This window comes from Pan troglodytes, chromosome 21, assembly GCF_028858775.2.
Source record: "Pan troglodytes isolate AG18354 chromosome 21, NHGRI_mPanTro3-v2.0_pri, whole genome shotgun sequence".
In the NCBI taxonomy this organism is placed as follows: Eukaryota; Metazoa; Chordata; class Mammalia; order Primates; family Hominidae; genus Pan; species Pan troglodytes.
Genome location: NC_072419.2, coordinates 64,627,165 through 64,653,460, shown reverse-complemented (window position 1 = coordinate 64,653,460; position 26,296 = coordinate 64,627,165). Strand labels below are relative to the sequence as shown.

The following is a 26,296-nucleotide window of genomic DNA, read 5'->3' as shown; positions in this document are numbered from 1 at the left end:
ACCAAGACCAGGTAAATGACTTGAGGTTGGAGCTTAATCTTTTACACCCTCAGGCTAGTAAGGACTAGTCAGGTTTGTCAAAGTGGCATATGTCTTTATTATGATTTCCAGATGGGATCTGGTGGGAGGCGGGTGGGTAGAAGGGAAGGCAGAGAAACCTTTAAAGATTGTAAGCTAAGTGCTCTATACCTTTATACAATACCAATGTGCTTGAGTCTCCCGTTAAGAGGCTGAAAACTGGGCAGGCATACGCAAGACTGGGTGCGAGATTCAATGGAATGTCAAATGAAACTTAGACTTTATTAATGTATTTACATAATTTATAATCTTTAAGCAATGGCCCCATAAATATAGACTACAACTTTACATATGCTAAGCAATAGATACTTGCTTTTCCCCACCAAAATACTTGGGTTAAAAAAAAATTGACAGCATTTACACCACCTTCTTCACTTCCACTCTTCTTCCTTTTTAAACCATTGCTAGTCAGTTTAGAACATATGAAATTCAGTTTATTCCGGGCAGCTTCTCTACCATCACCATCTTGATCATGAGAGCTTATTTAAAAAGGTGCCAATAACGTGTTTGGTGGCACACACATGACAAGGTCAGAAGCAAACCCAGGATGAGCTAGGCATCTGCTGCTATCATTGTTAATTTACTGTACGTATCCTAGGCTAACATGTTCAATGAAAAGTGCTTTAGAGATGGCAGAGATGAAATCATTTCCATCAGTCCTATAAATAACCCATTTTAGCTTCAGACAATAATTGTCCTCCCTACACTTAAACTATCCTACTATATGTTAAATGATACAACTCCCTCTAACAGTGGTAACAGAAACCAAGGAAATTATAATCTCCACAAGGTCTTTTTCTTTTCCCTTAAGAACCACAAAAGTGCTAATTTTCCCTTTACAAATGTTACATAAAATCTTGATTACAAAACTACTCAACAACTTAATCCTACCATCCATATAATTATATGTTCCTTTTCAGCAAGGTCAAAAGCCAACGATGTAGTCCCTTTGTACACTAGAGATTCTTTACATAATAGAAGTTCACAGACTGAAATATCATTGCTGCAGTCTTTGGAGAACAGAACTGGTCAATTTCTGTGAATCCTTTTTGCACGGAGAAGACTCAAGACTGGCTAGGTGAAAACTGGTGGCAGGGACCCCAGCCCTCCTGTTAACTTTCAGGACCACCTACTTCATCATCAAGTCTGAGAGGCTGAGGTTCGGTCAGCAGCAGCTCCGCTTTGGCTCTGAAGGCTGTCTTCGGAGTTTGAAGCCCTTACCGCCAGATGGCGGGTTGGCGTCAGTGGATGGAATTCTTCGACCTAAACCAAGATGAGAAAAGGGAAGGGAGTGAGCTTTAACTTTCTCAGACACAACAATTTTGCAGATGCAATTTGACAGGTTTCACTGAAGTAAAAAAAAAAAAAAAAAAAAAAAGTTTAATAAACTTTTTATACTCGAATAATTTTAGATTTATAGAAAAGTTGCAAAGATGATAGAGCTCCTGTGTACCTCCCACCCAGTTTCCCCCAGTGCTGACATATTACCATGGGACATTTGTCAAAATGAAGAGTTCAACATTGCCACATCACTATTAACTCCAGACTTTTTTCAGATAGCATCAGTTTTTCTACATGTCCTACTTCTGCCCCAGGATCCAAACAAGGATATCACACAGCACTTAGTAAACGTTTTTTAATTAAAAAAAGCCACACATCAAAAACATTTTGTTTTGAGTAGGTAATACATAGGATTTGTTTTTAAAAAGTTCAGTCAGAACATGGTTGTCCCTCTGTCTCATGACAAGGCCACCACTGTGGCCCATTTCTCGTGTAGCCTTCCAGAGACATATATGCACAAACACTCAGGCACACCTATATCCCTACCCATCTCCCCTTTCCAAGGCCAAATGGGGCAAGAAATAAAGCAAACCATATGCACCATTCTCCACCTTGATACTTTCACTCAACACATCCTGGGGATTGTGGCATCATAGTACATGGAGAAAGAGCCGTCACCTTTTTTTTTTTTTTTTGAGACAGGCTATCGGCTCTGTCACCTAGGCTGGAGTGTAGTGGCATGATCTCGGCTCACTGCAACCTAAGCTTCCTAGGTTCAAGCGATTCTCCCACCTCAGCCTCCCGAGTAGCTGGGATTAGAGGCATGTACCACCATGCCCGGCTAATTTTTATATGTTTAGTAGAGACCAGGTTTCGCCATGTTGGCCAGGCTGGTCTTGAACTCCTGACCTCAAGCAATCTGCCTGCCTTAGCCTCCCAAAGTGCTGGGATTACTGATGTGAGCCACTGTGCCTGGCCTGCTGCCTTCTTTTTAACAGCTCTAAAATACTGCATTTGTAGATGTACCACCATTCATTTAACCATTTCTCTATTGATGGGTATTTAGTTTGTTTCCAATATTTTGATGTTATTAACAAAGATGCAAGAAGCATCTTTCTGAACTTACGAGTATGTGTGTAGGATTAATGCCCGGAGTGGAAGAGCTAGGTCACGGTATTCTACTCCTGGGTATTTGTCTGACACATACATTGTATTCCAGTGTCTATCTAGCACAAATGCAGGAAGAATGTGCAATTTAAATTTTGACAGATGCTGCCAAATTACTCTCTGAAGAGGCTGTGCCACTATATTCTCCTACCAACAATGCATGAGAATGAACAGGTTTCACTTCACTGCTCCGTGAAGCATAATGACAATTTCAAGAGAATCCTTAAATCACCCATCTACCTACCTGGCTGATAACTCAAGGGTTGCTTCTTGTACAAAGGCTTTCCTGACACCCTCCCACTTCCTTACTCTGTAACATCCCAGACACTACCATCAATCAGGACACCAGAAACAGGTTACTACACATATCTCATATCTGTTTACATGACTATCTCCCTCACATTAGACCCTAAGCTCTTCTAGGGAAGAGATCCTATTTGTCCATCTTTATGTTTCCAGTATCTTATCAGCACAATACCTGACACAGAAGTATTTTGTAAACATGGAATAAATGGACATGTACACCTTTTGACATTAACAAGGCTAAGATGGCCTCTCCGCTGACTCTCAGGTTCTCTCAAGCCTTGAGCCTCCACCACTTTGAGTTGTCTGCAGATCTGTGTGGGGAGTACACAGCATGGTTTCCACATTGAGAAAGTATCTCCCAATGTCTTGTAACTACTTTTCAAATGACTAGACACTGCTGTGAATATACTACAAATCTGTTTAAAAGCTTTACCCAAGCTTCTTGTCATTATTCTCAATAAATGGATATTGAAATATAGCTGGTATCTAAGAGACATCTGTGAAATATGACATCAAAAAATTGTTGAACAAATAATATTTTTAAAAGAAATAAGAGGAGAATATTTTCATGAGCTGGGAACAGGTAATGATTTCTAAAACAGCAACCAAAAACCTAAAGCAGCTAAACATAAAGGAAAACAAGGATCAGTCAGATTATATGAAGATTAAAAACTTCAATCCATCGAAGGAGTTGACTAAAAAAATCAAAGGCAAGCCATACAGTAGAAGATACTTCCAATATACATAGTCAATAAGTGACTCATCTCCAAAATAAAGAACTATAAAACATTAAGAAGAAGGCAGGTAACCCAATAGGAAAACAGGCAAAAGACTTAACAGGCCCTTCACAAAGGAGGATATGTAGATATGACAAATGTAAACATATATTCGGAAATGTGCTCGACTTCATTAACTGTCATGAAAATGGAGATCACTGACTACCCACCAGAGACAGAAGGTGATCGGACTTCTCATACACTACCGGTATGGTTGTCAACTAGTACAACTACCACTTTGAAAACTGGTTGGCGGTAAAGCTGTACTGAATGCATGCATACTCAATGACAAGCAATTTTTCCTGTGGGTATAAATATACCTAACAAAAATGTGTACAGATGTTCACCAAAGAATACGATCAGAATGTTTAGAGCAGTACTGTCTGTAATAACTCTAAATTGGAAACAGCTACCCAAATGTCTATCAACAGCAGAATGGATAATTACATTATGGGTATTCTTCACTGCCCCCTTACCCGCACAACTCAGACTCTGACACTGACACGCACAAACCAGCCATGAGAGTGGATCATTCACAGCTAGATGCAATGACATGGATGGTGTAAAAATGGAATGCAGAATGAAAGAAGCCAGACACACAAGAGGAAACAGAGTGTTTTTAAAAATATAAAGTACAAAATACATGTAAAACAAAACCAGATAAACCCATCTGAAGAATTAGTATCAGGATGGTTACCCTTGGGTGTAGGAACGGCCATGTCCCAACCAGAGTGCCAAGCACCGGAGTATATTCAGTTTGTGAAAATTCACTGAGCCTTATACTTCTGATACGTGCACACTTCTGTATGTCTATTATACTTCAATACAAAGTCAGTGTGCCAGGCACTGTGCTCACGCAGTTTTACTAAGCCAGTGAACAAGAAAGTCTATGTACCTCTCTCAATTTTTCTAATCTTTGTGAACATATAGGTTTTGTTTTTCACAGTTAAATTGAATATGTACATACTAGTTTTTATATAAGACTTTTCATTGTTGGTATAGTTTACTATCTTCCTTTTTTTTTTTTTGAGATGGAGTCTTGCTCTTGTTGCCCAGGCTGGAGTGCAATGGCGTGATCTCGGCTCACTGCAATCTCCACCTCCCGGGTTCAAGCGAGTCTCCTGCCGCAGCCTCACAAGTAGCTGGGATTACAGGCATGCACCACCACGCCCAGCTAATTTTGTATTTTTAGTAGAGATGGGGGTTTCACCATGTTGGCCAGGCTGGTCTCGAACTCCTGACCTCAGGTGATCCACCCATGTTGGCTTCCCAAAGTGCTGGGATTATAGGTGTGAGCCACCATGTCTGGCCTACTTTCCCGTTTTTAATACCACTAAAGTAAAGAACACAAAAAGATAGCAGTAATTTTAACATACTCATGACACCACACACTTAGATATTTTAGCTTGAGCTGTGAAAAATTCCCAACTGGCTTTATGTTGCCTTTCAAAAATCCATCTGGGTACCTGCTATTTACATTCAGGACAACAATAAACATGATTTTTGTTTTTTTAAGAGACAGGGTTTTGCTCTGTCACCTAAGCTGAAGTGTAGTGGTGCAATCAACGGCTTACTGCAGCCTCAAATTCCTGGGCTCAAGCCATCCTCCCACCTCAGCTTCCCGAGTGGCTGGGACTACAGGTGCATGCCACAATGCCCTAGTATTTTTATTTTTATATTTTTTTAGACATAGGGTTATACTATGTTGCCTAGGGTGGTCTTAAACTCCTGACCTCAAGTGATCCTCCTGCCTCAGCCTCTGGAGTAGCTGGGATTATAGGTGACAACCACCATGCCCAGGCACATCATGACGTTTTAACACTGAAATGAATGGGCTGGCCTAGAGGGTGCAATCAGTAGTTCACTGGCCATATCTGGCAGCAGATGGGCTCCTTAGGCCTGCAAAGTACTCTGAAAATACTTAAATGATTGGCAAATCTAAACAATGGGACATGTAAAAAAAAAATGTGAAAACAACCTCAGTAACCACATTCCAGTGTGGCCCCAGCTGATGGAGCTGGGCCTGGCCTGAGCTGGGGTTCCCAAGGCTTCACCTGGGCCTGCTCTGCTCATGGGTCATCCTTGCCTGGCCTTGGTGGGCTCTGGAGTTCATGCCCCTCCTCGACACAATGGCAAAGGACCCTCCCTGCTTCAGTCCCCTTGGCTCTCAACCACATGGTGGATCTTAACGCTACATCCACCCTGCTCTGATGGCTTTCTGCTTTTCTCTACCTGGAAGTCTGACATGTTTATGTGACTCCCCACACCTCTACAGGGCCTGCTTCCTTGGACCTCAGCTCTGATAGCACCTCCTTAGGGAGACCTTCCCCAATTGCTTGCAGACATTCCTTCATTTCATCCTAAATTATTTTCTTTGTATCAGTTATTATGATCTGAAATGATCCTATTTATTTGGTGTTCACTGTCTGTTTCCCTCTGTAGAATGTGTGCTCCAGGAGAGCAGGGGCTGCGTCTATCTTCTTCACGGCTATTTCCCCTGAGCCTGGAACAGCTCCCAATAAATGTTTTGATGAATTTGAATGAAATGAATAAACATAGATACAATCTGCAGAGGATCCCAAAGGCATGCAGCAGCCCCTCTCCCATCGAGTATCATCATATTAACACTTCTGGAAAGGGAAGGGAAAGAGAAGGGAAAACAGGTCTTACCTTTCACTTGCCTAGTATTATTTTTGAGGGTTTTCTTACCGTGCAAGTATACCTGCATTTCATTTCCCTTTATTCATTTTGTTCATTTTCAATGACCTTGGACGACTAACAGAAACATATTTAAATAGAGAAAGAAATGGGACAGCTTTCATGACCTCAGTACCCTGTGCATTATTTATTCAGTAGCAACATTCTTTCCAGAAGGGTGGCAGCTCTTCAGCAACTATAACATGATATGAAAACTGGCCATTACTCTTACCTTCTCCAACCTCATTTCACTGATCACAGTATCAGAGACTAGACTGCTCTAAGTAAGATAGGAATTCTAACCAGGAAGATCATTCTGTGTTAAGCTGCTTTTACAGAGGAAATGGATAAGGCACAGAGATACTCACTAATTTCTATAAAGAGTTCATTTATGTTTATCGCGTTTTTTGCGCTGGTCTCTACAAAAATTGCATGAATAGAGTCGGCGTAGTCCTTTGCATCTCTCTCCATGACTTCTCTGGAAGGCAACAACTACATATCAGAAATTCTACCCATGAAGATCTTAGTTGTACCCCCACCTACCCAGTAGTTAACCAGATTTATGATGACAAAGGACGGACTAAATGGCTGTTGGATGGGCCCTGAGACATGGTCTTCTCGATTACACCACATCCATGGGTACACAAAGCGAAACAAAACTCGGTACCACTAGTAATGTAGCTAATGGAATGATTAGGGATGGCAGGGTTTTCTTCCCCAGCCAAAATTTTCAAAAAGCCCTTGCTTTGGGAATGATGGAAGTGGCCCAGGGAAACTGCCAATAAATGTGCTTTCTGCATTCAAGTATTCTAAGTCACGGGAGCCTGGGGGCTGCTCTGATCTCAGATAATGTTGGATGCAATGCAACCAGTATTTCCGTAAATTGCACACCTGTCTGTATACATAATATAATTAGCTCTAAATGCCTGAAATCTTAATTTTAGTTTAAAACTTTAGGACTCCAACCACACAACCAAAAGGAATTTTTCAATGTCAGAGATAAAATAAAAGCAAGATTCTTAAACTGGATACTGCTTATTAAGAAAAGGAACACATAATAGGTATTGTAATCTCTCGTTCTAATAACTTACCTTACATCGATAAGATCACATTTATTTCCTGCAATGGCAACTACAATATTAGGTGGGCCATGCTGTCGAAGCTCTTTCACCCAATTCTTTAATGTTGAAAATGTCTCCTGTAACAGAAAAAAAGGAGAGCAACTGGAGATCTAAGCAACCAAAAGAGTTTTCAAAACAATCTAAAGAAAACTATATAGTCTTACTTCTTTTGTGATATCATAAACGATTATAGCTGCAGCCGACCCTCGATAGTACATTGGTGCTAAGGCACGAAACTGCAGAGGAGGGGGAAAAATAAGCAAAATTGGGAAAACTGGTTAAATATGTTTTATACTAGACTTATAAGCCCATTATCCCTGCACAAAAAGTAATCTTTCTCTTAAGCCAAAGAAAATGACATGCTGCTTTAAAGCAAATGAACCAGTAATTACCAAAGGCAAAAACTTTTAATGTAACACTGAAATGTCTCTCAGAAGATAGTTCAGAATACAGTTTTATAGGAATTAAATATGGCACTATAAACAATTGTTTCAGCTAAAAAGGCTTTTTAATTGAACTCAATGTTATAATTCCCAAATTCGTTTGTTCAATAGTCCTTTAAACTTTGGCTTCCCTAACTATCACGGAGATAAAAATAATGCTATAAATAGTTCTCCAGAGAAGTAGCTGCATTTGGGTGTCATAAAGAAAACCCTGTAATCTGAACACTGATTGTCCTTCAGAAATGAGTACACATTTACATTCACTACTTGGATGAGTTTGCAACTTGCTTTTTTGATATCTCCTTGCATGTGGCAATTCTCAAATGCTGGGTACAGATCTCATTTCATTTACATCAATTTAACCCTGAATACACAGCTTCTTCCCACTCATCACCCTGGCCTCCACAACCGGTGACACACAACAGGGAGGAAAGAGAAGGGAGAGGAATAACCATTTGAACAGCAACGGTGATTCAGTGAGCTATTTCTCTCAATGAGTGTGAGATGGAGACTGTGAAGCTCTTTGCCCAGTCAATCTCAGTTCTTGGGCACACGTCCTATGTGAGCATCTCACCCACTGGATATGATGTCAATGTTTAATGACAAGAATTTTGCCTATACTTAATTTTCGTCTTACACCCTGACTCTGAAGCCTGACCCCTACTTATGATCTGATGACACTGTATTTACATCCTGTTGTTAATGGTGGTTTACCCCTGAACACAGGCAGGGATTATCACAGGGGAGCATTTGGTGCACATACATAAACCACATACAGAACTATGGATTCTGGAACTGCTTATCCAATGAGTTTAACCTTTTGGCTTTTAAAATTTCGTATTAATTTGAGTTTTACGATAAATTTAAAATTTATCAAATTAAATTTTAATTTGATAAACTGACAAATGTATATATCTGTGTGAATATCATCCACTAAGATGTCAAACAGTTCTATCAACACAAAGTTCCTCAATATTCTTCTCACAATGTCCTTCTTCCACCTGGTTTTCATGTCTGTTTTACTGATATTATATAACCACATGGCTCTCTTTTGTTTATTATTTGAATACTACATCCTTTTGCATTCTTTATTTGTTTTTATATTTATAGTAGTCCTCTTATAACCAGCACACAGTTGGGTCCTGATTTTTGACAACCTTTGCCTTTTAAGTGGAAGGTTCAGCAGTTCAGCTCCTTTATATTTAATGTATTTACTAATATATTTGGATTTAGGTCTACCATTGAGACGGAGTTTTGCTCTTGTTGTCTAGGCTGGAGTGCAATGGCGTGATCTCGGCTCACCACAGCCTCCACCTCCCGGGTTCAAGCCATTCTCCTGCCTCAGCCTCCCTAGCAGTTGGGATTACAGGCATGCGCTACCACGCCCGGCTAATTTTGTATTTTTAGTAGAGATGGGGTTTCTCCATGTTGGTCAGTCTGGTCTTGAAATCCCGACTTCAGGTGATCCACCTGCCTCGGCCTCCCAAAGTGCTGGGATTACAGGCGTGAGCCACCACGCCCGGCCTGTATCTGTTCCATTTCTTTTAAAATTCCTGCTCCTCCGTTCTTTTCCTCTTTTGCATTGCTTGAATTTTTCTTAGTGTTCAATTTTAGTATATTAACTTCTCTACTGACTTTTGAACTGTACTTGCTTGTATTATTTTTTAAGTTGTTGCTTTTGTAACTATAATATATACTGCACATTTTTCTTTTTTTTTTTTTGAGACAGAGTCTCGCTCTGTCACCCAGGCTGGAGTGCAGTGGTGTGATCTTGGCTCACTGCAACCTCTGCCTGACGGGTTCAAGCAATTCTTGTGCCTCAGTCTCCCAAGTAGCTGGGATTACAGTAAGTGCCACCATGCCCGGCTAACTTTTGTATTTTTAGTAGATATGGGGTTTTGCCACGTTGGACAGGCTGATCTTGAACTCCTGGCCTCAAATCTACCTGTCGTGGCCTTTCAAAGTGCTGGGATTACAGGTGTGAGCCACTGTGTCTGGACTACTGCACGTTTTTCTACAGTCTACTTAGTTTAAAATGCACCACTTCATGTAAAATATCAGAGACTTGCAAAAGTCTATTTCTTGTTATCCTACCATTCTTTGTACTACCACTGTCAAATAATCTAAATCTATATATGCTATAAACTATACAATCCAGTGTTATAATTTTTGAATTAGTTAACTTTTGAATAATTGAAGAAGAAAAAACATATGTTTCTATTTGCCATTTCTAGTGGCTATTATTTCTTCCTATGGATCTGAATTACCATGTGGTGTCTGTCATTTTCCTTTAGTGTGAAAAACCTTCTGGGACAGCTGCTGTTGATTTCTGTTTTTGTTTTTCTAAAAATGTTCTTACTTTGACTTTATATTTGAAAACTAATTTTGGCAAACTGATAGGTTTTTGCTTTCCACACTTTAAAGATCCTGTTCCTCTGGCTTCTGGTCTCCGGTGTTTATGTGTAAAGTTAGCCATCATTCATATTGTTGTTCTCCTGTTTACGTGTCTTTTACTTCTGGGTGCATTCAAGATTTTCTCTTTACCTTTGGTTTTCAGCAGTTTGACTACGACTTACCTAGATATGGTGTTCTTTGAACTTACAGATTTGTTGAACTTCTTGGATTTGTGAGTTATGTTTCACTAAATTCGGGAAATTTTCAGCCATTATTTCTTGAAATCTTTTTTTCTGTTTCCATCTCTCTCTTTGCTCCTCCTGGCTCTCCAATTACACATATGTTAGACTGTTTGAATTTGTCCCTATGATACTGAGACTCTGTCCATATTTTTCTACTGTTTTTCTATTCTTCTGATTAATTTGTTCTATCACCCTCCAGTGAGTTTTTCATCTTAGATATTGCAGCTTTCAGTTTTAGCATTGTCATGTGATTCTTTATTAGTTTCCATTCTATGTGAGATTCCCCATTTGCAGTTAAGTCATTAACACTCCTTTTTTTTTTTTTTTTTTCCCTTAAGAGATGGGCTTTTGCCATGTTGTCCATGCTGGTTTGGAACTCCTCGACCCAAGCAATATGCCTGTCTCAGCCTTCCAAAGTGCTGGGATTACAGGCATGAGCCACTGTGCCTGGCCTACTTTTCTTTAAATCTCTGAACATATGTAAAATATGTGCTTTAAATTCTGTGTCTGCAAATTCCAAGAAAAGGGTCACTTTAGGGTTTGCTTCTACTCACTGGGTCACACCTTCCTGTTTCTTCATATGTGTAGTAGCGCTGACTGTCCACTGGACAGTGTGGATGATGCACTGTAGACGCTTGGTTTTTTTCTTCTCTGAAGAGTATTAAGTTACTGGTGACTCATCCTGAGATTGGTTGGTCTACTTGGGTTTTTGGATTTGCCCTTAGTCCTAGGACACGGTTTCTACTCCCAAGGCATGGCCCTTCTGAAGTTTCATCGGAATGCTCAAGGTGTTTAGTGATCCCCTGTAACACAGCAGGATTGGATTCAAACTTTGAAGTCTAGCCCTGCTGTAATGAGGAGCAGCTGAAATCTCTGCTGTCTTGTCACCCTTGCCAGCTACTGGTTTCTGTTGCATTTTATAACGTCTCTCTTGTGAATTCACAATTTGGGGGTCAAAAAAACTTCAGGGAATTTATAAACAGATTTTAGGGGGTCCCTCCTTGTTGAATCCCTTTTCTGCGATTTGCCTCCTCTTTTTCTGGCTGTTCTAGCAGTCCTAAACTCTGCACTCAACACAAGCTTTCTGCTTAAGTACTAGCTACCCTGTGCCACTCGAACTGGGAAATACCCACTGGGGAAAAGCTGTAAAAATGTGGATCTTACACAAGAAAGCTTCCCTTTGCAGTCCCTGACTGCATTTGGTTGCTCTGCAGTGCCTTCAAACAGTTGTTTTTTTAAAGCTTTGTCCGGAGTTTATATATAATTTTTAGCTGTGGGAGGGCAAGCCACTCTGCTATTACTGACATGGAAACTTTCATGTCCTTTTGATGCAAAGAAAGAAGGTGGAGGCATGTAAGAGACTCAAAAGATGTCAGCACATCTCTGCTCCAAACCTGGCTCTAGATCAGGTGACGGCAAACTTTTTCTGGTAAAGACCAGGTAGTGAATATTTTGGCTTTATGGGTCACATAATCTCTGCTGCAACTACTCAACTCTACTATTGTAGAGTGAAGGTAGCCACAGACCAAGCTTGTCTAACCTGCGGCCTGTTATGTGGCCCAGGACAGCTTTGAATGTGGCCCAACACAAATCCATAAACTTTCTTAAAACATTGAGCTGTTTTTGCGATTTTTTTTTAAAGCTCATCAGCTATCGTTGGTGTATTTTATATGCGGCCTGAGACAATTCTTCTTCCAATGTGGCCCAGGGAAGCCAAAAGACTGGACGTCCCTGCCATAGATAATAAACAAACGAGCATGGCTATGTTCCATGAAAGCTTTATTTACAAAAACTGGTGGCAGGTTGGATGTGGCCCAAAAATATATGTGTAAATTCTGTCTGCAAATTCTAATAATGGGATCACTTTCGGGTTTGCTTCTACTCATGGAGTCAGGTCTTCTTGTCTCTTCATGTGGATGGTAACTGTGCACTGGCCAGTGTGGATGATGCACTGCAGACTCTGGTTTCTGGGACTGTCTGCCCCAATTCTCGATGATACTAAGCCACTACACTTGTTCTTGATTTTAAACAGGAGAACAATTCCTTACATGACTACTGTGACAATAAATAAGTCTGAGGCTTCCTAGTGTTCTGATCTCTGTAAAAACAGTCATTGGGAGAAACCATATTAAGATGCAGGAATGTAAATTTTTAAAGACTGGATGCAATGTCTATTAGACTCTGGTTAGGAAGCTTTTTTTTTTTGAGATGGAGTCTCACTCCATGGCCCAGGCTGGAGTGCAGTGGTGCGATCTCGGCTCACTGCAACCTCCACCTCCCGGGATCAAGTGATTCTCCTGCCTCAGCCTTCCGAGTAGCTGGGACCACAGGTGTGCGCCACCATGCCTGGCTAATTTTTGTATTTTTAGTAGAGATGGGGTTTCACCATGTTGGCCAGGCTGATCTAGAACTCCTGACCTCAGGTGATCCGCCTGCCTTGGCCTCCCAAAGTGCTGGGATTACAGGCGTGAGCCACTATGCCTGGCCAAGAAGCTTTCTTTTATACAATCACACACAGATGGCAAGTATTTGACATGTTCTTACTACAGGTATGGTGTATTTATGAGGTTTTTTAATGTATGTGTTGTGTCTGTCTCAATGCTACTGCAGGAGTCTTTGTTACTGAAGGAGATAATTGGTGGAAAAAGGGTGATTTTAAATGCATTCATTCAAGATAGCAAATAATAGGGACAAAATGGTCTCACAAAGAATCTATCTTGAGAAGATAAACTTAAAATTGTAAAATCAAGTTTAATTTTATCTGGTATTTGAAAAACCTTAGGTTTATTATTGCAGCCAGGAGCGAATTTTCTGGATGAACACTGAGTCGAACTTGATTGATAACTTGGCTATGAATTTTCTGATAAAACTACATGCTAGCACAATACGATATCCTTCATTTCATGTTTGACTTTCATAGTCTTATCATAAAAATGACAAATTTTTACAAAAATATTTGAGGGCTTCATCAATTTTCCCTAGGCCCCTCTTAACCCTTTGATACACAAACCATTATCTTCTGAAGCACTTATATCATCATCCTGAGCAGTATTTTTCCTCTTCATTTAAGTTAACAAGATCCCTACTGTCAAGGGCTTCACAGGACATTTGAGAAATTCTCCAAAATCACTTTCATTGACTTAATGAAATCACTTTGCAATCAAACGTAGCTGGACCATCAGAAAGACAATCCATCTGTCAAACTATGTGCAGTACAAGATGTCAAATGCGGAGGTTGGGGAGGATGTCTGAATGGTCAATTCATCAAAAGGGTTTTCATTTCACGACAATTTTGGTTCCATAATAAATCTCATAACTACAAAGAGTAATAAACATACAACACCAGAAATTTATAATTTGAGTCATGCACTACTCACATGGTAAAAGTAGGTAGAGGAGCTGTCCTTATCTGTGCCTAAGTAGGGCTGGCAATCAGTAGACATAAACCTATGGGCATCAATACCATGTGCCAAGGGGCTGAGAGCAGAGATATGAAGGCAGTCCTTGCCCTCAAGGAGCTTACAGTCTAATGAAAGGCAGACAGGTAAGGAAACAGGTGACAATCCCATGGATGAGAGCAATCAAAGACTTCAGGATACAAAGGAATACTCCAAAGAGTTTATTTGCTGATTCATCCAACCAACCAATATCTGAACATCAGCTCTAGGTCAGGCACCATGCTAGGCCCTGGGAGTACAGCAGTGAACAAGACACTGTGGTCCCAGCTCTTGGAGTTACAGTCTGATGGGAGATTCTGTCAATGAAGGTAGGTAGACAGGTATCTAAGGACAATTTTTAATGTATGTTCTGAGGAAAATGAGTAAGGGCAGTAATGAAGAACAAAGTTGGGGCCCTGCTTAGATGCAGGGGGTTTAGAGAAAACTCTGAGTGCATCACATTTAACCTGACACTAAAAGACGGGAAAGGAGCCAGCTGGGCTCCAGTGGAGGGAACAGAGAGTTTTGGTGAGAAGGAACAGTGTATCCAGAGGCATGAGGCCAAGGAGTGCTGGAGGCCCTGAGAAGAGAGGAGCCCCGGGGGAGGCCTGGGCAAGTCATGTGGGGCTTGGGAGGTCTCTGTTCAGAGTGTGGCTGTTATGAGAGGAGCAGCGGGAAGTCACTGAAGGATATTAAGCAGGCCAATAACACAGGCTGATTTTTGTTTCCAGAAGATTCCTCTGGGTCCTATGAGGACATGTCATGGACAGAGGGAAAGCAGGGGACCCAAGAAAAGGCTAAAGGAGTACTCAGTGAATGGCCAAAGGTGGCTGAGAGCAGGATGTTGGGAGCGGAGATGGAGAAGTGAACCTATTTGCAATACATGTAGAGAATGAAGCTGTCAGGACACCTGGGTGGAGAAGGTGTCCAGCACTGAGGCCGAGGGAGGAACCCAGGGAGGCCTCCAGATATGGGTCTAGAGCAACACAGCAGTGTGGCGATGTGGTTACTTGTCCGAGAGCAGGGATGGCAGGAAAGCCCCCTTTAGGTGACATCGGAGGTTGGTTCTGAAGGCTGAATAGAGTTGTGGAAGGGCATGAGGGCGTGAAACTATGGCATGCTGGAGAACAGCACGCAGTTTGTACTAGAGGACAGACTGGTGGGAGGAGGTGAAAATAGAGCCTGGCTGTGGATGGCACATTCTGGACCTTCAATGCACACTGCCCAGGATAAACGGGCAGTCCCTGACCCAGACAGGCTTACAAGACGTGTCTTGTGTGATCCTCCCAGCATTTCAAACAATTTGTGGGTAGCTGTCAGGTGTGTGGCTTTCCTCAGCACTGCGCTTTGGCAACCCTGGACATGTGCTCACGCCCAGCAACAACTGGCTGGAGTGCGTGCTCATCAGGTGGTGCTCCTCTCCTGTCTTCTCCATGCAGGGCATCCTGGTCAGCACGCCTGGCCTGTGGCTTGGCCCCATGAGCATCTCCTGTGCAGCTCTGGGCTGTGTGATGGTGCATCAGGCAGGCTGAAGGCAGGTTTGCATCTCAGAGCAACTACTCCTGTTGCAGAACCAATGAGAAGTGGACAAGCAAGAGGCAGGAAAACCAGCTAAGTACAAAACTTCACAGACTTCTGCTACCATGGTGGCAGAAAGGGAGAGAGGCAAACACCTTTGTGTTATTTTTTTTTGTGTTCCAGAAAAAAAGAGATGTTATACGCCACTGCATATACCAGGACAGGCTCTGATTCAAAGCATAATGGAATCTATATTACAGCATGATTCTTTATGATGAGGGCTTTGCTGTATCATCAAATATATGTGAGGGGTAACTGAAACTTGGGATTTAGTGGAGGGTACATATATTACTAATAGGAAGGGCCACACGGATTCGTGGCTAACAGGACAGAACCCAGGGCTGTGTCTACAGATATATTCAGGATTATGGTAAGCGACACACTTCTGAAGGACAGAAGAGGGATGGTTAGCAAAGGTCCAGCTGTCCTAAATGCTCCATTCTAGATGTACAACATGAGCAAAGGAGAAGGAATGGGGAGTGGAAGACGGTAAGCAGAATATCTTAGATGAGTAATGGGACAGAGGCACAACATCCAGTGTTAAAAACAGAAGAAACCAAACAGAGCAAACTTAAGACATTAAACCTGTACAAATGCATGGAGTCTATGTCTAGGACAACAGTAATGGCTTGTTTTGTTTTCCTCCATTTGTCTGTGATGATTCTTGTCAGATTTCATACTACACACACTATCTATGGTGTCTTAGATAAGACTGTGATGACAGACTATTTTTCCTGATTACTTCTGGTACACTTTTAAGAGCTTAAGATAGCACCGTGCATCTATCAGATGTGCTGTTTGGATCGTACTGTTTGAAAACAAAATTAAACGGCAGCTGAATGATGGGGTGGCTGCCAGAGACACCTTGGAAGGGAAATTGGACTTAGTACCCAGAGGAAAGGGGAGGCAGCAGATGTGTCTTAGTACCCAGAGCAAAGGGGAGGAGGCAGATGTGTCTCAGTACCCAGAGGAAAGGGGAGGAGGCAGATGTGTCTGTCCCCATCCCTGCCTTCCCGGCCCTTTCTGATTTGGGTGGGCTTCCCCAAATTCCATTAGACCCCATGCTGCCATGTTCAGGCCCCGCTTCTGGTTCAGGCTCTTCCTTAAGTAGATAACCATTGTGGCCAATTTTGTCATCAGGTATTTATTAAGTATCTATTGCAAGGCACTGTGTTAGCTTATCCTTTTCACTTATATCTCACACTTCATATGCTGTAAAGTTCCCTCTTTAGCTTTTAAAAGGCAGCGATAAATGAGTTGTGCTTAACTCACCCTTTCTACCACTAATTGCTTTATATATCTTTACTAGAGGAGAGAGCCCCAAATTATACACAGTGCTCTGAGTGGGATTTTATCAGGCCTGTTGGTCAGCATTTACTTTAAGACACTGCAAGGTATAAAAATGCCCTCAGTGCCCATTACCACTTTCTCCATTGGTGGACTCTGTGGCTCTAATTGAAAAGGCAAAGGCAAAGGCTGGCCTACGCAAATGGAAATAAATGTGTCTCCGGCGCACAGAAGAGAAGTGAGTAACGTGAGACGACAGGGGTACTGACAGTTTAGTTGGAACTTTCATTTGGGCCTCAGAAAAACAGAGTAAATTAAAGAGTGACTTACTCGTTCTTGTCCAGCTGTATCCCAGATTAGGAATTTATGTAGCTCATTTTGGTACTGGACAGTCTTGGTCATAAAAGATGCCCTATAAAGAGAGACCTAAATGATCAGAATACAATTATGTAAAGCACGTTTCCAGCCCCAGTCGGAAACATCACTTAGACTCAACCAACGCTCAGTCTCCCAGCACCACGCTGTAGTATCCTAATTGTGTTCCTCTCTGGAGTATTTATGGGATGCTCAGATGCTGAGTGCATATCCTCCGTCAAAATAAAGCATTAGGCACATCTGCCCGACACCAAGAAGGAAGGGTTCTAAGCTCCTTATCAAAACAATCAAGAGATAGTTTGGCAATACAGACATTAGCCTCCCTTGTAAAACACAAAACCTGTTATTTAAAGAGATGTTATCATGGGAAAATATTCATAAAAAACGATGTCCAGGAATGTATACACTAGTTAAAAAAAAACTTTTTAGGATCTGGCTTTGTCCTCCCCCAATTCCCAAACCACATGCCCATGTAAATAGGTGAGTGAGAGCTAGTGTTAACATGCGAATTAATAACATCAAGGTGTTGAACAAGGAGCAGGAAGATGGCTGGAGAAGTAACAGCTGCACCAAGGGGACCCGATTCATCATCAGTGCCCCTGACGACCACCTGCATTTCATCGACAAAACGGGTTTCTCAGCTGAAGTTCAACATCACACCTTGGGGCCTCATCCAGCCCCGGATGGGAGAAGGAATCATGGTTTGCAGGTCACACCACTCACTTTCAGGGAGCTACTCTGCCCAGGGCACTCTGATGGCAGGGTTCCTATTATTCTGGGGGTTCTACATTTGGAGAATCTTGAGTGAGACCTCAAAATCTGTGTATCCTCTGAAGAGCCATGGTGGCCCAGAAGACACGCCTGGACACTTGGGGGACTCCAGGACACAGGTTCAGGATTCTTGCCCTGGGATTGGGCCCAGCTCCAATACTACCTTCCATTCCCCCCTCACCCAGAGGGCAGCCTCCCAGGAAGTCCTTTGTCTCCCAGTCTTCTCAAAGCATCCCAGTCTGGCCAGTAGAGCCCAAAGATGGGTGTGTCTTCTTTTCTAATGAAAAATAAGACTTCTGGAACCAAGTACGAAGTTATACTTTTTTTTTTTTTGCCAAATTGTACTCTTGTTTTTTGGCCAAGTTGTACCCAAATCACTCCAATCAGGACATTGAACTCAATGGCTGGCATTTTCAGATATGCTGAGGCCTTGAAATATTTTTCTTGAGATTCAAGTAATAATCTTCAAGAAAAGTGCAAGTTGAATAGACAGGATGACTTTCTGATGAATCATGAGCTTAGACAAGTATCAGAATCCTTAGTTTTAAAACTTCAACTCTGATACAATGAATTCCTGGCAATATTTATATAAATTTATGGCATGGCAAGTAGCCTCCAAAACAGTGACTGTGACTAGGAAGTGAAGGTAAATTAGGAGGCAAGATCATATTTACTGATAGGTACTACTTATTGGATATTTATTTACTGAAAATTTACCCCTTGGTATCCTTAGTAAAGTGCTTTGTACACAGAAGGTACTCATAAATGGTTATTGTATCAAGAACTTTTGGCGACTCACTATGATTAAATCAGGATGTACAACATGGTTTCTCACTTAGGAAATATCTAAGCATTCAAAAAGCATTGTTTATTGTGAAGATTAAATGAGATGATGTATGTGGAAGTGCTCTGTAAATTGTAAAGCACTGTATCTATACAAGGTATTATTATTATTGTTTAAAGGCAGCTCCAGGAAATGTTTTAGTTTAGACTTTGCAATTAGTCCTAAAAGCTTGCAATTCAACTCTCCATCAATTATGGTTGTGGTGTTACATTTATGAGTGACAACAGGCATCCAACAGGAGCCTACCAACAAAGCCAACACATCCAACACTTCCATTTTGGCTGCTCAAAGGAAGAAGAAATATATTTCAAGTAGACAAAAAGCTGAGAAAGGTATACATAATTATTATGACAGGATCGGGACTCAATGAAGTTTAACCTACCTGCCAAGCATTTACCTTTAATTAAAACATTACTTATTACTGACTTATTATTGAGTCAGATAAAAGACAAAATGGCAGCTATGATGTAATGAAAGTGCCCTGAAGGATTAAATCTAACTCCCTGTCTGACCCTGGACCACCCTTCTACTCTCCCCTTTCATCACTTTCACCATGCCTCCTTCCTGTCTACCCTGAAGTTTTCTTGTACCTCAAGCTCCCTTCTTGGGTCTAAGTCTCTGCTGCTGGCTTCCAGTCCATTGATCACCAGCATCACTTGCCCACACCACCAGTTCTCTAGCCTCCTTGCCTGTCTTGTCTCAACCACCCAGAAAAGCCCCAACAGCCTCTCCACCTGCTTCCTCTACCCAATGGTTGGGTGGTGGCTTCGCTGGAGGAAAAATTACAAAACTATGTGGACGGCCATGAAGATTCTACGCTTTGTCTGCTGGGCATGCGTCTTAGGCCTTCTTCCATTCCACAGCAATTATCCCACATTCTCTCTCCTCCTTTCCAGTTCTCTACCACTTCCAGCTACCTGTCTCTTCAGGACAACAGCTTGTTTCAGCCTTCTCAGAGAAAACAGGTTATAAGCCCCAAGACTTTCAACCAGCTCCCCAGTCAACACTTTCAACTAGAGAACAGACGAATTTCCACTCATACTTGCTGTGACTTCCATTTTTCTGACTTTTGCTGAGTCAGAGATGTCTTTTCTTTGGATCATGTGTCAATGCTGCCCTGGTTCATGACCCCAGCACATCCTGCCTTGGCCACTGCAGTCATCAAACTGGTCTCCTCAAGTCTCAAATCTTTTCAATTGTCCCTGTGTCCACCTTCCCATGGACCACTGACTGCTCCTCTTCCTTGGATGCTTTCCCACTGGCTCTCCCCTGGCCAGATGCTCCCCATCGTTTGGGTCTCAGCTTAAATGTTAACGACCATAGACACCTGTGCCATCTACCCCACCAGGCAGCCTCCCACCCAACTCACCACTGCACTCTGTCTTTAGAGCAGCTTTCACAACATCTGAGTAGTTCATTTATGTTTTTTTCTTTTTAAAGTTTGCCTGTTCAATGTCTGACTTACCCATGAGAATTTTAAGTTCTTTGAGTGTAGGGGCCTCGCTGTAACTCTTCCTCTGTAATAGGGGTATCTTCCTCATCTCTCCATCTCCTTGCTATCCTAGAACTCCAACAAAACATTTATCATGTAGCCTACAAGCTAAGTGGCTATTATGCCAACAGATCTAGGGTGTCTTGGCCAAGCACTTCCTGAAGCATGAAGTGAGAAGTACTATTGAAATGCAGGTAAAACGTTGAGATTAGAGCAGACCTGGGCTCTGCAACCTAAGCAAGGTGTGTGGCCTTTAGGGTATGTGGGAAGTGGTTCAACTAGCGCAAGGCTGAGTACGCCCAAGCAGTGTCCTTCCTGCCTTCTGCCAAGCCACCAGCTCCAACTCCTTCTAGCCCACAGGCAACCAGCAAAATCCAGGAGTTACAGCAAAGTCATTGTGTCCCTCTCTCACTCAAAGCTCTGGAATTCTGCTAAGAAAGAAGTCATATCGCTTTTTGGAAGGAGGGGGTGTCTCTTTCCTGCTCATTCACGTTTGAATTAGGAGTTTTTTCCCAACCCCACGTCACAGCTCAAGTGGCCAACCTTTCTCCCCTCAACCCCACGATGCATCTCTGTTGATTTCTGAGAGGTTAAAATCTTGGCCTATCACATCTGTAAGAACCACTTCCTCCTCAGCATTAGGATTGGATTCTTTTCCGTAGTGGTAACACCTGGATTCAGGGTGAGACATGGGAGGGGGAGGTTGCCTGTGGCGCCTCTCGAGCTCTGGGCTAGCCCCAGGCAGAAGTCCTGCAGGAGCAGGACTCAACAACGGATTCCTTCCTATGGTCAGGTCTTCACCTGTTGAGAACAGCACTTTTCCAAATCTGCTTGATTTCAGTTTAACTACACAATTTAGATACTTCATCACCCTTCCTGCCCAACATGGTGAAAATAGGGCGTTATTTCCACTCTACCCCCACAAATCACCCCAAATTCCAAGATCTCAATCACAGAACGTTATGTCTGCCTTCCACAGAACAGAAACGAAGTCTGCAACTATTTTTTGTCCTTTGTTACTTGCATCCAATTTTGAAGTAGAGCTGTCTGGTTCTTCATTTTATATTTAATCTACACTTGAACCTCAATCCCTGAAATAAATTCATAAATTGGACCCTAATCTTCGAGTGGGACTACTACAATTTTTCCCTCCCGTTGTCACTAGAACTCTAGGATCACTAGCATCACTCCTTTAACGATCAAGTTAAATGATGCAGAGGGTATGATAACTTTAACATCTTGCTTTTTGAAAAACTGGCAATGGCTCCCTGCCATTCAAATGATACATTTTTATTTTCCAGCCTGCCATTTACTTGTCTGATAACCTTATTTTTCACTACTAAACCGTCTCTCTTCACTCTGCTTAGGCACATCTTATTATGTCTTTAATCTAAAATCCATACTAGCATTATTTCCTAAAGCTAGAATGCTTTTCATATACTTCTCCATTTTTCATAGCATTCTAAAAATATGACTTTCTTCATGCACACCAAGTAGTCATGATCTTTGGTCAGAGCACGTGCTCTCAATGAAAGTACTTGTTGCAAGGTATTTTAAACATTTCTTTTCTTTAACTGCAGTAGACTTGTTTAGCTCTCCTGGAACATAGGTGTGCTCTGACATTACATTCCAGCACCTCTCTTTACTGCAAACCCTGTTCTTTGCATGGCATATGGGATGCTGTCATCCCCATAATGGCATATAGTGCCTCCCGAGGATGAACAATCCAGTACATTTTACAATTAACAAAGGATTCTCACTTCTCAAAACTAGAAATCTCATGCAAACAACCCTTGGATCTCTGTATTATGTACACTGATGGAAACACTACTGAATACCAAGATTGAGACATAAAAAGACCAAAGGCACATGACATCTAGAAGTTCCTCTAACAGAGGTATCAAGGGACCTTCACAAAGTTATCTCTGTTAGAATGGTGCAAAGAACTTGATGGGTTCTCAGTGAGGGTTAGCTGAATTTAAGGGCACGTTTGGCTTATATTAGAGTGGCTTCAAGAAGCCGGAAGTCTCAAGTGTATCCATAAATTCAGTGAAGTATTATGTGCATTCCATAGTCACACACACCTTTAACCTTTTCGTGAATCTCCACCATCTCTTAGGCTAATGAGATCTAACGATTAACTCTGCATAGTAATCTCTCCCAAGCAGTCGATACCCACTTAAAGCAGAGTGGTGCACAACGGACTGTTCCACAGGTTCACGGTCATCCTAAGCAAATCCTTTATCACCTTCTACATGTTCATCACACAGCCTAAAAACTTTTTGGAAAATATTTAAAATCAAGGAAAAGATTTCTTTAAACAGGCTGGGCACGGTGGCTCACGCCTGTAATCCCAGCACTTTGAGAGGCTGAGGCGGGCTGATACTTGAGGTCAGGAGTTCAAGACCAGTTTGACCAACATGGTGAAACCTCGTCTCTACTAAAAATACAAAAATTAGCCGGGTGTGATGGCAGGTCCCTGTAATCCTAGCTACTCAGGAGGCTGAGGCAGGAGAATTACTTGAACCCAGGAGATGGAGGATGCAGTGAGCTGAGATTGCGCCATAGCACTCCAGTCTGGGCGACAGAGCGAGATCTGTCTCAAAAAAAAAATAAAAAAAAATAAACAAACATAACTAAATAGCAAAAAGCTTATCCTTTCCTAAACTTGTCAATAATAATTTACATAATATATATCATTTCACATCAAAAACAAAATCAACAACGACAAAACTGTCTTGACTTTATTGTTAGACACTCTTCTAATGATTTCACATGTGACCCAACTGAATCCCTCTACTGTGGGCTCCAGGCTGGGTTTTATTCTTCATCACCATTTTGCAGATGGGACACAGAATAGACGGGGCTGGTGAGAGGTGCAGTTAGGATCCACAGCCAGGCAGTCGAACCTCAAGTCTGTGCTCTGAACTACAGTGCTATTTGTACTGGGCAATCTGTTCACTCCTTAAAACACCTGGACTTCTACCACATGGCAGGAACACCAGGCAGACAAGGTGAGAAAGAGCCCATCACAGCCCTCCAGTGGCTTACACTGGGGGTACTGGTCAGGTGAATAGATAATTACCAGGTAATTATCCTATGAGGTAAGTGAAGAATGGACAGACTGTGAGCAGGAGAATGGTGATGGCATCCTAGGATCTGCACCCTAACCTCAGAACCTGTGAACAGATTCCCTTAAATGGCAAATGAGACCTGCCCGATGTGATTAAATTAAGGATCTTGTGATGGGGAGAGGACCCTGTATCACTCAGGTGGGACCAAGAGGAGTGAGAGCCAGAAGAGAAGGTGATCTAAACATGGAAATGGAGAAGAGAATGACGGGCCTTGAAGATGAAAGAAGGGGCCACAAGCCAAGGCAGTTGCTAGAAGCTGAAAAAGGTATGGAAATGAATTCTCCCCTCAGAACTTCCAGAAGGACCAGCTCTGTCAATACTTTGACTTTAATCCTGTGAACTGACTTTGGACTTCTCACCTCCAGAACTATAAAAGAGTAAGTGTGTGTTTTTTAAAGCTGCTCAGTTTGCTGTGATGTGTTAAAGCAGCAAGAGGAAACAAATGCATCAGGAAAGCCTTCAGAGAAGAGGTGAAGTATGGGGCTGAGCCAGAAAGTTGAGGGAGAAGATGGGCGAGGACCCCCAGGGAGGTCCCATTCCATGAAGAGCAACGGCAAGAATCAAAGTAGAGAATCATGAATGTCAAGCAGCAGCCTGGCTGCTCTGCAGGGTTAGACTTGGAGGGTGGGGTGGGCAGAGTGCAGTTAGGTGACCACATAGAAGGCTCCAGGCAGGTGAAGGTTGGTAACAAGTGCCTCCTTGGTGTGAGGCCCTGTTCCTTGTAAGCCAGAATCTCCTGGAGGCCAGAGCTCCGCCACCCCATTTATGCTGCTCCATTTGTATTACTAGTGAATATTTCAGAGATATTCTAAAAATATTTAAAAAGAGGTACATTTCTATGTACCATTTGCATTATGTTGCTTTGTTTGAATTACTACTGAATATTTCAAAAAATCACTCTCTTTTTTTAAACTGAGCCTTGCCTAGGCAACAATATTGGTAAAATTTAAAACCTACCAGTTTCATGAACTAGTTTTACTTTTCCCAAGAGACAATAAAATACTTTTTATCCCCCCAGATTCCAGGCAGTATCCTTAAAGTCTCTACTTTTAAGGATCCTCCAGGACAGAAGTAGAGACAGATGATGTAGGCAAAAATTGGGGAACAGTAAGCCCTGTGAGGGCACAGACAAGACGAAGGGAAGTGGGTCAAAAAGAACAGCAAGGCTGACATTTTGGGCTGGATAATTGAAAAAAAACCAGTGGCCGGGCGCCGTGGCTCATGCCTGTAATCCCAGCACTTTGGAAGGCCAAGGCGAGTGGATCACTTGAGGTCAGGAGTTCGAGACCAGCCTGGCCAACATGGTGAAACTCCATCTCTACTAAAAATACAAAAAAATTAGCTGGGTGTCGTGGTGGGTGCCTATAATTCCAGCTACTCAGGAGGCTGAGGCAGGAGAATCGCTTGAACCCAGGAGGTGGAGGTTGCAGTGAGCTGAGATCGTGCCACTGCACTCCACCCTGGGCGAGAGAGCGAGAGACTGTCTCAAAAACAAACAAACAAACAAACAAACAAACAAACAAAGAAAACAAACAGCAAGGAGGGGAAGCAAGCTAAGCGGCTCATGGAAATGATCCTGGACAAAGATAGGATGGGCAGGAAGGGACAAAAGGGACAACTTAAGACTAACATACAAAATCCACATGGTATCAACTGCGGTGAGGGAAAGGGAGGGTTCTCAGCAAGTCTGTGTAGCAGGCTTCTGTCAGTTCAGCCAACTCTGTGTGTGATGAACTATTTCAGTTATTTCCAAACTGTAACTGTATTCTTTAATTTTTAAAATAGGTAATACAGTCATATGTTTCAATATTCAAAACGTACAAAACAAGGATAGACCCAAACATCTCCCACCTTCCTTTTCCAGCCATTGAATTCCTCTCCCTGGAAGTTTGATCTTAGCAGTTTCTTAGACCTCCTTTCAGAAATACATTAGGTTTAGATAAAGCACATGCATATACAGTTTCCCCACATGCTCTTTTATTTTTAAACACAGATGGCAATAGATACTACATACCTTTGATTTTTTTTCTCTATCCTATACCTAGGAGATCATCCAACCTAAGTATATCAAGTTTTCTGAAGATGGCTTTTTTCCTGTATTATATTGAGTACCTGCACCATGATGGATATAATCAGACCCCCACTCATCAACAATGCTGCAAGTGCCAACCTTGGAGAATTTTTAATCGGTTTAGAAATGATGTGAGTTTATCTGTACGACAAAGACCTAGAAGCAGAACTGCTGAGGCAAAGGGAATGAGGTGACGGCATAACAGCATACTAAGAGTGTCCCCATCCCACACAAGCCGTTTCTGACTTCCACTTCAGAGATGAGGCTTAACTGTCCTTGGATTTCAAATAAATGGAATCATAAAATAGGTACTCTATTGTGTCTAGCTTCTTTCATTTAACAATGGTTTTGAAATTCATCTACAGTGTTTTTTTATTGCCGGATGGTATTCAATTGCGTGACTATATCGCACTTTGCCCATGCTTATGTTGAGAGATTTAAGTTGTTTCAAGTTTTTGGCTATAATGAACAAGCCTGCTATAAACATTTTTGTACAAGTGTTTTTGTAAACATAAAAAGAGTCCTCCAAAGTAGTTAAACCATTTATACTTTTATTAGAAATTTATGGAGTTCTAGTTATTCCATATTCTTGACAACATTTGGTTACTCTTTTAATTTTAGCTATTCCCTAAGAACAGGGCATGGATGTCTACTCATACACTTTGATTCAACACTGGACTACAGGGTCTAGCCAATACAATAAGGCCAAAAAAAAAAAAAAAAGTACAAAGTCGGTAAACATAGTAAAATTGTCAGACATTATATTCACAGACATTGTGATATATTTTATATCACGGAGTCC

General features: G+C 41.9%; 1 protein-coding gene across 2 annotated transcripts in view; it reads right to left on the bottom strand.

Annotated features, from left to right (window-relative positions):
* Positions 1–279: 279 nt before the first annotated feature.
* The window catches only part of RAB22A (RAB22A, member RAS oncogene family), a 52,346-nt gene continuing 26,329 nt past the window's right edge, over positions 280–26,296 (bottom strand). The window contains exons 3-7 of one of the 2 annotated variants that reach the window (XM_016938174.4): positions 17,138–17,219; positions 7,591–7,662; positions 7,397–7,503; positions 6,674–6,783; positions 280–1,341 (exon numbers count right to left, since the gene is read on the bottom strand). In XM_016938174.4, the coding sequence (XP_016793663.1) occupies positions 1,244–1,341; positions 6,674–6,783; positions 7,397–7,503; positions 7,591–7,662; positions 17,138–17,219 (469 nt within the window). In that variant the 3' untranslated portion in view covers positions 280–1,243. The remainder of the gene's footprint in view (positions 1,342–6,673; positions 6,784–7,396; positions 7,504–7,590; positions 7,663–17,137; positions 17,220–26,296) is intronic. The other variant, XM_016938175.3, reaches the window with a different exon arrangement.